Consider the following 17,624-nt stretch of genomic DNA (forward strand, 5'->3'; position numbering starts at 1 on the left):
CAGCATTAATCACATACCAGGGTTCTGTTGAGTTGTTTCTGCTTGTGGGGAATTTTCCTGGTTTGCTTCTCTTGATGGAGAGGTTGTGACTGGCTTCTGAGTCAGGGACTGTAGTTTTGTTAAATAGATTTCAGCTTTTTTTCCAAACAAGTTACTTCTCATCACTGGTTACAGTGAGGAAAGTTTGTATTTTGCCTGTCAGGAAGGAGTCAGATGAAGGTTAATAGGTAAAGATTCTTTGCTTCATAAATATACTTTTCAAAATTAGATTAATGAGAATTGCATTTCATACAGCCATATTATTAAAATTATTTTCAATCTTACAAGCCACGTTCAGAGGCACGAAATTAGAAAAGGTTACCTTTGAATATTAGCAATACCTGGGTACTTTGAAGGCAAGTTTCAAATTTCCCCTGCGCCTTTGGAAACATTTTTGTTAGAGAGATGTCATTTTGCAAGCAGTGCAGTTTTAAAATTAGCTGTGGCTTCCTGGTTTAACCCCAGCTCAACCCCTTGGTGGGCTGGGGGAGAGATGTGGAAGGGTGAAAGTGGGAAAATTCCCGGCTTGAGGTACAGACAGGTTAAAGAGGTGAAGCAAAAGCCACACAGGCATGCAAAGCAAAACCAGGAATTCTTTCCTTACTTCACTGGCAGGCAGGTGTTCAGCCATCCTCAGGAAAGCAGGATCCCATCACGGGTAACTTGGGAAAACAAGCACCGTCGCTCCTCATGTCCTCCCTTCCTCCTTCTTCAGCTTTGTGTGCTGAGCACGAGGCCATATGGGATGGAAGATCCTTGGGGTCAGCTGGGGTCAGCTGTCCTGGCTGTGCCCCCTCCCAGCCCCTCCCTGGAGCTGTGCGTGGAGCAGGAAGGGTCTGGGCTCTGGGGGAGCTTTGCTGGGCAAGGAGGAAAACAGCCCTGGGTTATCAACGTGTTCTCAGCTCAGACAGAAACCTCAGCACAGTACTGTGAAGAAAATTAACCCCAGCCCAAACCAGCACACACATCCCTTCCCTCTTCCCTTGCTCACGGAATATTGGTCACCCTTTCCCATCTTCAGCAGTTGAGGAGGGTTCTGAGTTTTCTCAGTGTAGACACATTTTTCCTCATTTCTGTTCCAAGGAGCAGGGACCTGGGCATTTGGCTTTTTCCTGGTGATGCACAGTGCAGTTGGACAGACAAAAATGCTTCTCTCTCATACTATCTTGGTGTGTCATATTTTTACTTTTTAAATTTATTTTATTCCCCCACTTACCTTTAGCAGACTAATATTTTTTGAGGCCAGGTTGGATGGGGCTTGGAGCAGCCTGGGATAGTGGAAGGTGTCCTTGCCCACAGCAGGTTTGGGGGACAGGATGATCTTTAAAGTCCCTTCCCACCCAAACCATCCTGGGATTCTGTGGTTCTTCCGCTGATGACTGCTCCTGGCAGAGATTTCTTGTACAAACCAGGTGTCCAGGAAGAAAAACCCATTTCTGGCAGGGTGGCTCATCTCCTCCAGATTGTTTCTGTGGCACTTTCTTTCTGCCTGTTTTCCTTTTTTTTGTTGTTCTTTTTTTAATTGCTTCACTGTAGTTATTAGAAGTGGTAGAATGTCATCACCCTCAAAACAGAAAAACCAGAACCTGTGTATCTAATCCATTCTGTAAATGGAGACTGTTGTAATTGGAAACATGGCAATTGAATATTTCTTTTCTATTAAACATATTTGTTTCTTTTACATTTGTAAATACTTCCTTTTAGTTTCAAAAATAATAGGAATATGCTTTCTATACTTTGCAAATATAGTAATGGTAAACAAGATGAGTTATATTTTTTGGTGTAGCACATTAGTTATAGCTTCAGCCAGAGCCTGAAGTAACTTACTCTATTTCTGTAGTTCATTAAAAATAAAAGATGTGTATTTTGTAGATGGTGTATTCGTGCTGGTGCAGTTAATTCCTGACGCCCAGACACTCAAAATACAATGTTTTCTTTTTTCCTGTGAGTAGTAGAATACTTGCTGTGAGGTGAGTGCAGGATTCAACATGACACATTTTGCCTCTGTTCACATGTCCGTGGTTTCTTTGTACATACATAAACCAGCAAACAAGTAGAAGATTTAATAGGTTTATATTTACATTTACTGTTATCCCTCACATCCTTTCACAACTTGTTAGCTTAGTTGTCTATGAGTTTAAATTCTTTAAATTGCACGTAAATTAGAAAAACTCTTAACTTGACACTTCGTCTTTAAAGTTCTATATTAATGACTGGGTTTAAATGCTCTGTAAATCACCTAACACTTGACAGCATTTATTTTGATCCATTGCCATGGGAATATTGTATCACAACCAATGTTTGTCTAGCTGGATGCTCGTGAGGAACCTCTACAACAGCTCCTATTGCACTGACAGCAGTTTTTGCTGGAAATACTGATATTACCGTGTCATCCATTGACCTGGGGAAGATTAAGTAGATTTATCTGCTTAATGGCTGAACAAAATTAGAGCAGATTGTTTTGGGGCTGGGCTGTGCAGCTAAGCCTGCAGGCAGCATCTGAGGGCAATTTCTGCAGCTGCCTCTCCTCGTACCCGTCTGTGGTACAGTCAGAGCTGCCTGGCTCTGCTCCAGCTCCTCCACACCAGGCTCAGCCTTCTCTGGAGGGTACAGCCAGGCTGTGTGCACCCTTAAAATTGGCTGGTATCTTATTTTGATTGGGTTCTTCTGAGATACGCTGTGCTTTAGGTGATATCTAATGGTCAGTGGAATAACGGTCAGTGGTTCTACATCAGTTACACCAGACTGTTCATGGGGGATTTTAGTACTATAGAGCTCCAATTTTCTAGTAGCCATTTTTTGTTTTTGCCTTCCTTTCCTTCCAACCCTCCTTCCCAACCTCTTTAAAAGACAAAGCCCTGCTTTCATTCTTAATGTTGCTGTATTCAGAAGAATTATAGCAGGAATTAGCGTGGGTGGGAGTTACACACAGTGCTCTCAGAGTGTAACTCAGGAAGCCCTGGCCAAAAGTAGGATTTATGATCTACCTCTTTTGTCTTGTATATATTTAATAAATAGGAACCCCGGTACTCCAGCTTTTTTGACGTAATTAAGGAATCTGTGGTGGAAATGGAAACAACAGCTAAAGCCAATATTGAAAGCACTTACTCCAGTGTTACTCATTTCAGTGAAGGGAACAGGAAATCTGCTTTACCAGTTGAAGCTCTTATACATAGCCAGTCCACGTAGTAGTAACTGTGGTAGAAATGCAGCTACAAGACTGTCTTTATAGTCTGGCATTTCTGTTTCCATTTGAAATCAGGTTTTTGTGCCTCTTATGTTCTCCCCTTTATAATGCTGACGTTTGGATAAGGCTGGATTATGGGCTGAGCTTGTAAAGTCAGGAATGTCATTGAATCCCTGCCTTCTGCAGCTGGCAAAATAAATTTGTGATTTCCTGCTGTAGTGTTTTAGATTCTTTGTTTTCCCCTCCAGAATGAACAAGGCAACACAACACTGCTGAAATGCTGTTGTCAAATGTGTGTGCATTACTTTCTCAGGGTATTTTGTGTACGTGTGTGTTTTACACTAAAGAGACTTTTAGTTAGTATAAGAGAAGAATTGATTTTTCTAACAACTTCTATTTTTAAAACTGTAGCATATGAAAGAAGTTTCATAATTGTATTCTGAATTGTAGAGACCATTCCTACTTGGAGTTAATATGCATTGTCATCATCCCTAGTTCTGTTAAATTCAAATGTAATAATCATTCACTTGAATATTCTCTATTCGTATTTAAAAAAAAAAATCTATATGGTGCTAAACAATTCTTTAATCTAACACATGACTCAAGGTAGGTAGAAGGAGGTATTTTTAAGGAGTATGACTAAAAAAGCCAGTCAAGAGAGCAGGAGAATTTATTTAGTACTGGTGTTGTGGTTGGCACGGCATAGTACACAAAAATGGGTAATGCTAAAAATAGTTTATCATCTGTTTTAATAAAATAAAATGCAGATTTATGGAAGGAAAGCCATTTTCTTCTTTGAAAAAAAAAAGACTTGTAAAATTTGCTTTGTCTGTGTGTGCAGGAATCTAGTCTGGTTTCATCACTGGTTGTTTATAATTAGAATAATAATTTTTTAGCACCTGCGTCTTCCTCGTGTCATTGCATTTCTCCTAGAGAACTTGCACATGGGAGTAATTTGGTATTTATTTTTTCTAATCATTGTCAGTAGTGATGCAGGGGGTCAGTTTGTCCAGCTGTGGCTGATGCAGCCTCACTGCTCGAAGTGCCCCAGCAGGTCCTGTGCTGCTGGTGATTCACAAAATTCCAGAGTGGTTTGGGATGGAAGGAACCTTAAAGTTAATCTCTCTTTGACCTGCTGCCATGGGCAGGAACAGCTTTCACTATCCCGGGATGATCCAAGCCCTCTCCAGCCTGGCCTTGGTCTGGAGCCAGGGATCCAGAGACAGCCACAGCTTCTCTGGGCAACCTGTGCCAGGGCCTGCCCACCCTCACAGGGAAGAATTTCTCCTAATGTAATCTTAATCTCCTGTCTTTTAGTTTAAAACCATTCCCTCATGTCCTATCACCTTCTGTCCACATAAAAAGTCCCTCTCCCTCTTTTTAAAAGCCCTTGTTAAGAACTGAAAGGCCACAATGAGCTCTCCCTGGAGCCTTCCCTTCTCCAGATGAGCACCCCCAGCTCTCCCAGGCTGTCTCCAGAGCTGAGAGCCTCCAGCCCTTGGAGATCTCTGTGACCTCCTCCGGTCTCGCTTCCTCTTATGGAGTGTCCTCTTACTCTGAGGACCCCAGATCTGCAGGCAGCTCTGCAGTGGGGTTTCCTTGGGGTTAGCACGGGAGAGGGTTCTCCTGGACCATATTATGCCTAAAATTGGGTGATAGTGTTTTCTTGCAGGGTGTTTGTAGTTCAGAGACCTACTTGGGTGACATGCTTATGTTTGTGATAAAGACTGTTTTGCTTTGGTAGCATAACTGGGCCATGATCAGTAGCAATAGTTGGACTTGATCATCTTCCATGTCTTTTATCAGCCTTAATGGTTTTATGGTTCTATGATTCTAAGAGCCCCTTCATTTCCACAGCACCATTTGCTCGTTCTGGGAGGATCTTTAACTCCTTGCCAGGACCCATGAACTTACAGAGTGTTTTGACTTGCAGGGAAAAGCTCTTGTCAGTACAAGTATCCACTAAAAATGCACTGCAATCTAATACACTCCCTCTCATGGAAAAAACCAAGGGAGATTGATGAAAAAAGGGACTGTTATCATGCAGGAGAGCAAAATATTACTGATGTCAGCTAACCTGGGGAGCAGGCAGTGAGGGCTGAAACTGTGACAGACTCTGTGTGCCAGAGTTAAGAACAGTCTGTGTTGATGTTTTGGACCTTGTGCACCCTTGTAGAGTATTTGCTGCTGACTGTGTACAGCTTCCTCTTGTTTTTGGAGTAATTTTGACAGCAGATGAGATTTCATTTTTAAAGATCCTTCTCTGGATTCCTTAGCAGGGAGGGAATTACCCAGCCAAAGGCTGGGGGAATGTGTTGCACCTGGTAGTAATAGAGTAATAATTTTGTGGTCCCAAAACCCGACTTGGAAAGGGTCATTCTGTTGCAATATTTGCATTGTTTCTGTTTGGCTGGCTGTGCAACTCTGCCAGCTCTCACTTCTTATCTTAGGTAATGCTAGTGTGTATACAAGCACGCAGAATGAAGAGCACTGTGGATTGAATTTGGATTTGTTCAGCTTTAGAGTTTCTCAACTGAAAAAACTCAGAGCTAATTAATATCTCTCTCCGCATCTCTCTTGGGATGCATTTGACATTGGCCATCAGCTGTGTCATTACAGAACTTTTGGTGTAACACATGACTCGGAGTGAAACCACCCAACCAGATGAGACAGAAAATTCTCATTTCTCGTGCCAGAGTTCAGACTTAAGTGTGTTAACCATGTTGGCAGTGCTGTAGAGTCAGATTGTTCTTTAAACTTCCTTTTTCTTCCTCATTACAGGGGTCAAACTCCTGCTGAATCTGACTTTCAAGTGCTTGAAATTGCCCGGAAACTGGAGATGTATGGCATCAGATTCCACCTTGCCTCCGACCGCGAGGGCACCAAGATCAATCTGGCGGTCTCACACATGGGTGTGCTGGTGTTCCAGGTACGGCAGGGATGGCAGCCTGTCTGTCCTTTAGCGTGTCTTGGAGTAAGTCTCTCATTTTAACATCAGGTGTGCCTGATGTCTTGAAAATGTAACATGTTCTGTGGTTAAGGAGTATCATTTGAGCCCCCAAAATACTGTTTGGTGCAGCTTGGTGTTGGGCAGAGAGCAGAGCATCAAAACCAAGTGACAGTAAAGTAGAGGATCTATCTTTGAAGTTAGGTGTTTGATCAGAGAATATCATTAATTCATTTGAAACAACCCTAGGACAGGTCTGTCATCCTGGAATTTTGATTTGTTTCTTCTTCCTTTAATATTCCAGTGGATTTTTGCTGGGATATTGCTGCTTTTATTGTATAAAAATGCTGATTGATTGGAGTGACTGGGCCAATCAGTGTTACTGTTTGTCGAATTGAAGAAGTGCCTCAGTGCTCACAGTCCTGCTTATCAATGCAGTGATAAGGTTTTCCTCTCCCCAAAACACAGAGGCAGCTGATTTACTGAAATATTTCGGTTTGGGTGCTCAGCTGTGTCTTCCCTGTCCTTTGGTTACTGTGGGGCAGCTTCTTGTGGAGGTGCATCAGCCACTGCAGTCCTGCAATTCCTCTCACACTGCTTAGTGTCCTCTCTTGTTTCAGGAAATATTGTCACCAGAACTAAAAATCCAGCTGGATGTGTCCACATTCATGTCTGTATACCCCACAGCAGAATTTTGTTTGGTACTCTGCTTTTCTGAAACTTTTGCTAACATTTGATCATTCCTGTTTTAATTCAGGGTAACACGAAAATCAATACCTTCAACTGGTCCAAGGTCCGTAAACTGAGCTTCAAGAGGAAAAGATTCCTTATTAAGCTCCACCCAGAGGTCTGTGTAACTTTTACTGTGATATAGACTGGTCACTGTTGAAAAAAACCCCTGTTCTTCATTTTATTATGAACGTTTCTGGAGCTTGTGATTTTATGAAACAGCCTCAGCAGGCAGGCTTGGCTGCATCATTCAATCTTTCCTTTCCCACCCCACAACTTAGGATCTTTTGGTTTTGTGTTTCAATATCAGCTTGTCCTTGACATAAACTTACTCATGTATAAATGTAAGACAGAAAAAAATTACTAGACCCAAGTATTTGGTGCACCCTGTCTCAGTACTTCTACTTTGAAAAAGTTGCATCCACTTTCTTGATTGAAATGAGAATTTTCTGATACACCTCAGCTAGGAACAGGTGGCTGAAAATATATTGTTGTAGTTTAATTTTAAGGATGGTGTGATTGCTCTTGTTTCATCTTTTCTATACAACTCTGTAGCACAAGTGTTATTTTTCATACTTAGCAGATTTACAGTAGATGTTTTTGATTGCAGATGTCATAAAAATTATTGCTTCCATGTTGGATGACTAGATTGCATTCAGTATTTATATTAAAATAGAGGAAAAGAACAACTTTGGACATAATATAATTTCATACATCAAGGATACCTGAAACAGGACACGCTGCTCATGTAGCAATGTGTCTCACAAAGAGACCCTCAGGAATTTCATGTGATGTAGTTTGACATGCAGTATTTTCCAGTTTTGTCTAAATTTCCAGGAGACAAGCATCAGAACTCCTAAAAAAGGAATAATGTTTTAAAATAGCTACTATTCCACTTAAATATTTAAATTTCTTTGACATTTCTAAAGGTGGGTTATATTGAGCATGTTTCTAAAGTCAAGTGCTTTTTAAACACTTTTACAATTTCAAGGTAAGCAAACATTTTTGACAGCTATTAAATAACTTTTAACTGCATTCAGAATCACTCCCATTGTTTTAAGGCAGATGAGAAGTGACTTAGCAAAATCCTGCATCTTACTGAAGTTCAGCTTTTTTCTTGGCACACATTTGTGCCTTCCTTTTCTCCTTTCTGTCATTTCAGGTGCTACTGAACTTCTGTGCTTTTTTTTTTTTCCCCAGGGCCCGTATCAGGATACATTGGAGTTTCTTTTGGGAAGTAGGGATGAGTGTAAAAACTTCTGGAAAATCTGTGTTGAATATCACACGTTCTTTAGGCTCTTTGACCAGCCAAAGCCAAAGGCTAAAGCAGTGTTCTTCACCAGAGGCTCCTCGTTCAGATACAGGTAGGGAGAAACACAAACCTCATTATGTCTTAGAAAATGAGACCAAAAGGAAGAAGTATTCTAAAGACATTCCATCTCTAAATGCTCAGCCCCTTTGTTTGATAACCTTTGTACTTCTGTGGGTTCACAGTGGACGAACACAGAAGCAGCTAGTGGATTATATTAAGGACAGTGGGATGAAGAGAACCCCATATGAAAGGTAAGATGAAAAAGCTTTGCAAGGCAAAACGTAGCTGGGACTTTCACAGTGCCCTTATTCCTTAAATTTCAGTGTTTTAATACTGCTTGGAGGCAGGGTCATTCTCAGTTACCAAATTTAAGGTAGCTAAACTAAAATGCAAAAAATTTATTATTTTGTGACGATGTAAGAAGCTTAGGAAAGTTTTGGTACCACGTTTTGGTGTCTGTGGACAGTGTGTGGCTGAGCTGTCTGAAAGTTCAGCACGTACTGAAGATTCCATGATGTCAGTGAGGACCTGTCTGTGCCACTGTAGCTGTGCCATCAGCCAGTGGCAGAGCACATAATGGAACTTGGGATCTGCAGCTTTGAAACTGTGACCTTAAATACTCAGTTGTTTCTAAATATATAAATCTATACATTAAGAATGCGTGTTTTCATTATAAAATTGTTTTTTCTTTACTTGAGTCTAACGCTGTCCAGTCTACATGTGAGAAACTCCTCGTACTCCAAATCCTAATCCAATCTACATGTGAGAAATTTTTACTCCTAATCCAAAAGATTGTAGGGATTTAACTGGAATTTTAAAAAGTTTGCATTAATCTACTATTAATAAATCTTGTTAATGTCTCAGACTTCAGTTGATCTCCTTTTCTACTTGAAAATTTGATTTTCTGTTTATTTATTGACATAGAATGAATCTAACCATCAGTGTGTAGCAGGATACCACTTATTGGAGTCTAACATCCAAAATGGTTGACCAAATTTGTAAAAAATTTACAGATGTTGCAGAGCTCATACTGGTTCTGAAGCCAGTCTTCTGTAGATGTTTATAATAATGACAAAGGATGGAGTTAAATTAAAATGTGCTGTTTAGTGTGCAATTAGTATTCAGCCCCAAGTTGTTCTTGAAGTCTCCTTCAGTGGTACCAAGAGATCCTCACCAGCCAGGTGGGGGTCAGTCTCTTCTCCCAGGTAACAAGTGACAGGACAAAAGGAAACAGCTTCAGGTTGTGCCTTGAGAAGTTTAGGTTGGATACTGGGGAAAATCTCTTCATGGAAAAGTTGGTCAGGCATTGGCACAGGCTGCCCAGGGAAGTGTTGGAGTTACTGTCCCTGGAGGTGTTCAAAAAACGTGGAGATAAAACACTTGGGGTCATGGGGTAGTGTCGGGGAACAGTTGGACTTGATGATCTTAGAGGCCTTTTCCAATCTTAATCATTCTCTGATTCCGTGAATGATCTGGATCTTGCTTTATTCCATTTTTGTACGTTTCCTACTCCTGCATCATTTAATTTACAACTCTTTTGACCTTTGAAAACTTGAACTAGTTATTAACAAAACACCATAAAATAGTGCTTGAGATGTTTCTATTGGCTACTGGCGTGGCCAGAGGTGATGGGGGGAGGAATGAGGCTGATGCATGTGTTGGATGCTGACAGGCTGCTCTGTTCCACAGGAGGCACAGCAAGGTCAGAGCATCCACTCGCACCTCGAACACAGGCGTGCCAAAGCAGGTCAGTTCTGCAGCACTCTTGGTGTTGTGGGCAGGGACATGGGCAAACAGCTTTTTGAGGTGATAGTGAAGGAGCTGACTCACCAGAATTGCTGCCTTTGAATTGTTTGCTCTTTGTCTGGCTGCACGGCTCTTTTTGTTGGTGTTACTGATTTGATAGTTGTAGCCAGCTGAGCGTGAAGTGAGTAATATCTTACTCAAAGTTCCACTGAACCGAAAAGGAAGTGTTGGACTTTCTAGTATGTTGTTATTTCAGAGGATTAGTTTATCTCTAGGTACTCTCTGACTGCTCTCTGGCAGTCTCAAAGCTGTTGTAAGATGCCTTCTGCAGGACACAGCAAGTAACAATCATTTCACTAATGTGCTACATGGGAGAGGTTAAGGAAGCATCGTAGAATTTCACTGCCATTTTGCTGTTTTTCTTTGTGGATACTCATTCAGCCATAAAATATATGCTTTTAACTTTCCATCCAGCTATCAGAATTAAAGAAAAAGCCTTGCCTTTTACATGGGCTGCTGGATGAGGTTCTGTACAGTGTCTGCTGTAAAGTGAGCTCCTGTGAAGCGTATATTCCTTCTGCATATGGATGTAACTGGATGTTACATTTGTTTTTATGTATTCCAAAAACCTTTTTATGTGTTTCTGCCTTTTTTTTTTTTTTCCCCTTTTAGAGTGTCCCATTCACTGAGGGCTTGAGAACTCCAGGGTCTCCTGCCTCAACAGCTGCCCCCTTCCACTCGGTTCACTCCTTGGCCAGTCCCGCTTCCATCCCGCCCATGTTTGCTGAACCCAGCCCTTCCTCCTTGGACCCCCGAGCACCGTACACAAGGAATCCAGACAAAACCACTGCAGCACCAGTGGAAGAAGCGGGGAGGAAGCTGATGCAGCAGCCTGGATCTCCCGTGCTCCAAGGTGTTGGGTTTGGTAGTGTTGCAGGAAACTGTGACCCGTCTTGTCCTGTTGTTGAGAGTGGTTGCGGTGTAGACGTAGATGTAGAGAGGAGTAGTAAGGAGAGCAGGGTCGCTGGTTGTAAAAATGACAATGATGAGGATGACTTTACCACAGGTGTATTCGTTGCTGAAAAAGAGCAGCAGCGTGGCAGCCAAGGTGCCCCTCTTTTCACGCTGACACATTCCCCGTTACAGGTGTCAGAGGAGTTTATTGATGATGACCCAGCAGAAATGTCCTTTTTTGCTGGGGGCTCTGAGGCATTTTCCTATGTGTACAGTGGGTTAGAATTAAAGGGTTCTGAGTTTTCCAAGTGTCTGTCAGAGTCGGCTGGTTTAACTGCAGACGCCCTCCAGCAGAGCGCGGTCTCTGCTCAGTCGAGCCCTGACAGGTACTCGACCGAGGCCGTGGATATGAACATGGAAGAGGAGTTTGAATTTGAAGAAGGGAGCGATTTCAACGGCAATGAGAGGCCATCAGACACCTCGGAGCTGTTCGAGGTGAAGGCCCAAGCGAGCAGGATGCAGAGCCTCCTGAGCCCCTCGGAAACGAGCTCCCTCATCAACAACCGCTCGGAGAGCAGCTCCCTCAACAACCTGCCGCTGAACGGGACGTGCTCCCTGCACGCCTACGGCTCTGCCAACCATTCCGAGGCCAGCTCCATGCTGAACTTCCCTGCCTACTCCGTGCGCTCCGAGTCCAGCTCAGCCTTCCAGTTCACGGACATCATCGACCAGCTGGAGCAGCTCAGCTGCCCGCCCACCGCCACGGAAGATTCCAGCAGCACGGACACCGACTCCTGGGACTCGGAAACAGCTGCACCTCTGGATGCAAACCTGTTCTTTAGTAACCCCTTCGCTCAAACCGCGGGGGACAACTACGCCTTTGACTTTCAGAATAATTTAAAAAATCTCACGCAGGAAGACTGGACAGAGAAGTCACAAATCAATTGATTGTCTTGATTTTTGTGGTGGATCCCTCTATGCTTTTCAGGCTTGGAAGTCAATAGAGCGTGATATCAGTCAATCCAGTGGCTGGATTTTAAATCACATAACATAGTTGATTTTTACTTTTTTTTTTTAAATTCGTGCCTCTTCAGTGTCCTTCAAAGCATCCAAGTTTTGGTGCTGTGTTTCTGTGCATCACACTACGTCAAGAATGGGTTATAATACGTTACAGTGTTGGAAAATACTACATCTAGGAGAAAACACTGATTTCAGAGAACTTTAAGTAGCAACTGGCTCGTGCAGACATCACAACTTACAGTCTACTGAAGGATTCCTTCGGCTGTAAGCATATCTGTAGGAGTCTCACATGAAATGCTGTTCCTCCAAAATCCAAATAAAACAGTCACTTTTGCACATGCTTGTTAACCAGCAGCTGCATCCACTGGATTGCCTGTTTTCCAGTGCTGTAGCAAGATGCTCATTTGGGGTTTGTTTTTGTTTCCATAACGAAAAAACCCCGAACAATCTTCAAATCATCTCTGAAGGACAGTTTTAAAATAGCAACCTGTGCAACACATCTGTGGTATGCTTTGAAGAATAAATAGCCTATACCTACCTCTGGAAGGTAGTTTGGAAGAGGGAATGTGTGTACAACCAAATGGAAATAGCAGTTTCCAAACTTCTTGTGAAGACAAGCTTATTTGCTGACTTCCAGGTGTCTTCAGCAGTCCAGCAGCAAATGTTTTGCAGCAGTTTGGAGATATGCAGAGACTATAAAAGCACTTAATCCCCATCACATTTCCCTTCTTTCTCGTTATTAATCTGCATAAAAATACTCACAAATTAATTGAGAAAAATGTCCTGTATCCGTGTAGGACAGCTGGTGGTAAACCTGGTGTTAGCTTTAACTTCTTCCTTAAAATATGGACTGAATTCAGAAAAATACTGTAATTTTTCTGAGAAATGGGATTGTTAGGAGAGGTAAATAATACAGACAACAGTTGGAGCTTCAGGGCTTTTGTAAACTTTTTTAGATAGGGTTACTTTGATGTGAGACTTCAGCTGCAAGTTTGTAAGTGTAATAGAAAAGACAATTTAATTGTTGCTTAACTGATCACATTTAATTTAGCAACATTTATTGAGGCGAAACAACAAAAGTTATGAAATGTCCTTCCCAGTTGTCATGGATTGTGGGGGGGAAATTCTGAACTTCAGCTCATAAGAGAATTTAGACTATATACAAACAAGACTAGGAAATCCATAACACCTGACCCAAATCTTGTGATGGAAAGCATCATCTCATTCAGCCACTTGGTTTTGGGGCTCCCTTCTGCCCAGTTTTCAGAGTTTCAGTTTGCAGAAAGTGCAGTACTAATACAGTTGAAGCCTCCAAAATAAGCAGCTTCGTTACAAACATAACTTTATGATCAATATTATTGCTACCAGTTTAAATACCGTCTTGATATATCATTAAAGACCTTCATTGTTTACTCAAACATTTAAAAATACTATCATTTCTCAAAATTCTGATAACTAAAACTTGGATGGAATACTTTTCAGCATGAGACAGAACTCGAGGAGGTTAAACCTCCTTTAGTCACCCATTTCTTCCAGGTTAGTTTTACCAAGGTATAGCCATTCTGCACAGTGCTTGCTTTTACCTTGTGCTGGGGTGGAATTTGTGCTGTCCTGTGAGAAACCTCGGCCAGCAGCACAGCAAGAGAAAGCACATCGAGAACCAGGTATTGGCTCAGAGCTCCAGTAATGCACTACAAGGTGCTCTACTTTTTGCTATGTGTCACTTGTGTTTTATTTCTTTCCTGTTGAATGTGTGTTCTGGCTCTTTGTGGGGTTTTATTCAGGCCTGTGGAGATGATGTTGTGGACTGTGGGTGCGTGGTGTGTGACTTTTTGGAACAGGACTTGGAGGAGGCCTGCAGTGGTGTAGAGAGCTGGTGCCTTTAAGTACATTTTTAGGTGATTTGTTGGATTTCTTCCCAGAATGAACTACATTTTGTAACCTAGGGAAGAAAAAGAAAATCAATAAAAGACAGAATTCTGTCAGCAAACTCTATAGCAGGTGGTAGCACCAGGGACAAGTATATAGATAAAGATGTAGAGAAAGGCTGTTGGTGTCTTTGATCTTTTTAAAAGAGGATTCAGCTATCACATCAAACTGTGTCTGCCTGTGTTTCATGTCCTGTGCCTCAGTCACAAGCATTCCTTTTCATGTATTAGAATAGGGAATAAATCCAACTAAAATCTCTTCATTTTCAAAAGATCTTGGGAAGAAGCTGCCTGTATTTTCAATGTACAGCTTTGCCAATTTGCCTTCTTGCACCATAGTTGGTTTGAAAAGATGTCTTCAATGTTTTTCTTCCTGTATTTTAAACTGTGCAGATCTTTTATTGGCAGTTCTAACTCTCAGGGATTTTTTTTTTTTTAAGAAAGCAATAAGATTCTTAATGTGGTGCCCTTTTGTTTTCCAGAGGAATCATAGTGACTACAATTTCAGTCTTCTATCTTAGGGCGAGATGTGTGGATCCACAGGTGAGGAAGAGGTGAGGGGGGCTTTGACCCTGGTACAGACCTGTTTGGATGAAGGTTTTGGGCACAGAATGAGAGTTCAGAGCTGCTGCTATGCCCCTGTTAGTCCCATCTGTGCTCTGGCTGACTGACAGCAAAGAGCTGTCATGGTTTCCTTCTGTGCTTCACTTGATTTCCAAAGCCATATGGCTTCTGAGGATATCTTTGCATGCTGGGCTGTGTTGTTTTGTTCAAGGTTTCCCAGACGGACACAAAAGAGCAGAAAATTTGGTTCATAAGTAGAGTTTTTATTATTGCAAGAAAGCTGTGAGCAAAAGTTCTTCATCATTTCCTCCAGAGGCATAAGTTCAGATTCACTTTCTGGTGGAGGTGGAGAGAATAGCAATTGCCCTCGAGGGAATGCCGCAGCTCAGGGAGCTGGAGCACCATGCGTGTGTTATTGCAGTGCAGTGGAGCTGTCCTCTCCTCCCCTGACTCTCCTGAGGTGGTAGGAGGTGAGGCAAGGAATGTCTTTCCCTGCTCTGTCCCCTTCTGTGTAGCAGGAGGGGCGTGGTGAGCTGGAGAGCAGCGTGGTGTGTCCTGAGTCCCGGCAATGCCGCTTAACTTCCAGCATCATTCCCTGGCCTTTGATTCTCTGGGCACAGTGTTGATGCTAAGGCTTAGTTCCTGGTACTCATTTCTGTTTGTTTCCTGAGTACACAAGCTTTCCTTTCATGAAGATGAGTGCTGAGCTGGCAGTGTGAGAGCCAGGAGCCTCGCAGACCCCAGGCAGTGGGGACCACGTGGCGTGGAAAACGGGAAATGACTTTAGGAAAAATGACAACATCAAGGAGATCTTTGTCGTGCAAGAAAGCAGCATTTGAGGAGCTGTGGTAGAGCAGATCAAACCTAGGTGTAAACTTTGAGTCTGTGGCCAGCAGGTGATCGTCCCTGCTCCTCCCAGCACACACCTGTGCAGGTACATCCTTGCACATCTGCTTTGTGCCTCCCACCCCGTGGGGAGCTGGCGACACACGCAGCTACCAGCATTTCTAGCCAGTGCACAGGTTTTAGTGCTGTGTTTCCCCAGCTCTCCAGGTTTGTTCTGCTCTACACAGTGCACCCAGCAGCTGTTGCAGCTGGCTCAGCAAAGGAGGTGTGCCAGGGCTCCACAGTGAAGCAGGACTCTTTTCCATCCTTCCCCGTGTCTCCGTTCTGTTCTAGCAAACACAGGCAGCTGTAGGATGCCTGCCGGTGTTAGTGGCTTTTCCCAGTGAGTCAGGCTGCTGGGCTTAGCTCTCTGCAGTGCTCAACTGAACGCTGCAATGCAGCTGAAAGGAGGCAAAATGAGTGTTTGGAGTGAGCAATCTAACCCCACCTGTACTTGTCTGTGTGTGTACTCACAACTCTTCTGATGCTTAAACAGGTTTATTAAATGTAAAGCGCTACATCGGAGCATTTTTGTTCATCATCTATGCAGTTAATGAAACTTAATTTGCACAAAGCGTGGGTCATGGGATATTCTCTGACCTGTCCACCACCTGGTTAAGCTTTGTTAAGTTTACTAACCTGTGTTATCTATTGTGTGTAGACTTTGTAATTTTAAAGTATTCATTAGTAAAGTAATCTATGCTGTATATTCCCAGGACTTGCCATATTTTATCTTAGGATGGAATAGGGTGATATATCAATCTACCCTCAACTTTCACTTTAATTTCCAGTAAATTTTAGAGATGCTGAATAATCTGGATAATACCAAGTATTGATCTCCTTTTCCCCGTGCTTATTTGTATTGTGGTCATAGGTTGATTTCATTTAAGGGATTTTTATTTTGTTTTTTTTGGTGCCTTGGTTGTGGTTTGATACTGGGTGGTTTTACTTGGGGGTTTTTGTTTTTTGTTTTTTTGTTTTTTTTTTTTTCCTGGTGGTTGTAGATTTTGCCTAGTTGCAAGTCTTGGTAGGGGTAAGATTTTGTGAAGACACTAATAAAAGTTGTTATAATTTTATGCTTTTTTGGTGCAAACCTGTCGGTAAGTCATTCCCATTATTGTCATTTTGCAAAATGTTCTAAGCCACAGTTGCTCAGTACTGAATGGGTGTAACCCCAGGTCTCAATGCAGTCCTTTAGCTTCATTGCCTGTCATTTTTAGGGACTCTTACACCTCACCTGTCACAAGGGCTGTGTGTATATGTATGGCTGTACATATACATCCTCTGTCCGAAGATGGGGAGACTTCACAGTTCCAAATGCATCATAAAATCCTCTTAATTAATTACCTGCCCATGGGCTCCCGTAGGATGACCCCAGTGGGTGAGCTGGAGGCTTGGAAGTTCAAATTTGGAACGTGAGGATTTGAACCTGGTCCGTGGGAAGGTTTCCTGGACATTTGCAGAAGTCATAATGTTCCCCAGTTGCTGGAATGACAAAATTCCTGATTATCGGTACGTTCAGGGGTACGTGTGCCTTGGTTAGAGGGACTCCCCAGTTCCAGAGGTGCTACTCTTGCCAGGAAAAAATTACATTCAAACAAAGAGAGCTGGAATTTTTTTAATTGATCTCTTGAACTTTATCTTTTATATGGGAAATGTTTATTGGATTATATGTTGGGGTTTTGAGTATCTTTGTGTCTGTTCAGATTGCCAATTATGAACCTACAGATTTGTACTAATTCATAATTTTAATTGTTTATGCAATAAAACAAGGAAAACTTTGATATAAATGACAACATGGGCTTTTTAGCTTTATTTTCATTACCCTTACCTTTGAAATAGAATAAATATTTGTTCTCCTAGCCAAGGCATCTTACAGTTTTATTCCCAGCTTTCTGCACACAGTTTTCTCCCTGTAGCACTTTGCTGAAAATAGAGCACTGTAGGCAAACACCGGCGTGTGGGTTTCAAATTCCTGGCTTGTGCAGATCTTTTGCTTGGGCTATAAATGGGACTAGCAACTCAGATTTCTTTGTAGGAATTATATTTATTGTGGAAACTTTTTAAACTGGGTATATCCCTTGAAGCCTCTCTCCTGTATATCTGTGTTTTTTGGAAGATTGTCCTTTTTTGCAAACGTAGCGTGTGAAGGCGATTGCATGTTTTCTAGCTGGCAGTTTCTCCTCCAGGTGTCTGTGGCCAGTGTTTAGGTAAATCCTCTTCTCTGCAAACAGGGCTTTTGCAAGGTGGAAAGGTGGCAGAAGAAGGGTGGTTGTTTGGGATTGTTTCAGCTGGTTTTTGGGTGTCACCGTA

General features: G+C 42.3%; 1 protein-coding gene across 6 annotated transcripts in view; it reads left to right on the plus strand.

Moving 5' to 3' along the window:
• The window catches only part of FARP2 (FERM, ARH/RhoGEF and pleckstrin domain protein 2), a 73,288-nt gene that overhangs the window by 30,665 nt on the left and 24,999 nt on the right, over positions 1 to 17,624 (plus strand). For all 6 annotated transcript variants that reach the window (XR_009208146.1, XR_005702326.2, XM_040073979.2 and 3 more), the window contains exons 8-13: positions 6,008 to 6,155; positions 6,931 to 7,020; positions 8,103 to 8,266; positions 8,397 to 8,465; positions 9,904 to 9,961; positions 10,633 to 10,873. Coding sequence is in view for 4 of the 6 variants with exons in the window: in XM_040073979.2 (XP_039929913.1) it covers positions 6,008 to 6,155; positions 6,931 to 7,020; positions 8,103 to 8,266; positions 8,397 to 8,465; positions 9,904 to 9,961; positions 10,633 to 10,873 (770 nt within the window). In the remaining 2 variants the exon portion in view is untranslated. The remainder of the gene's footprint in view (positions 1 to 6,007; positions 6,156 to 6,930; positions 7,021 to 8,102; positions 8,267 to 8,396; positions 8,466 to 9,903; positions 9,962 to 10,632; positions 10,874 to 17,624) is intronic.

Source organism: Hirundo rustica, chromosome 10, assembly GCF_015227805.2.
Source record: "Hirundo rustica isolate bHirRus1 chromosome 10, bHirRus1.pri.v3, whole genome shotgun sequence".
In the NCBI taxonomy this organism is placed as follows: Eukaryota; Metazoa; Chordata; class Aves; order Passeriformes; family Hirundinidae; genus Hirundo; species Hirundo rustica.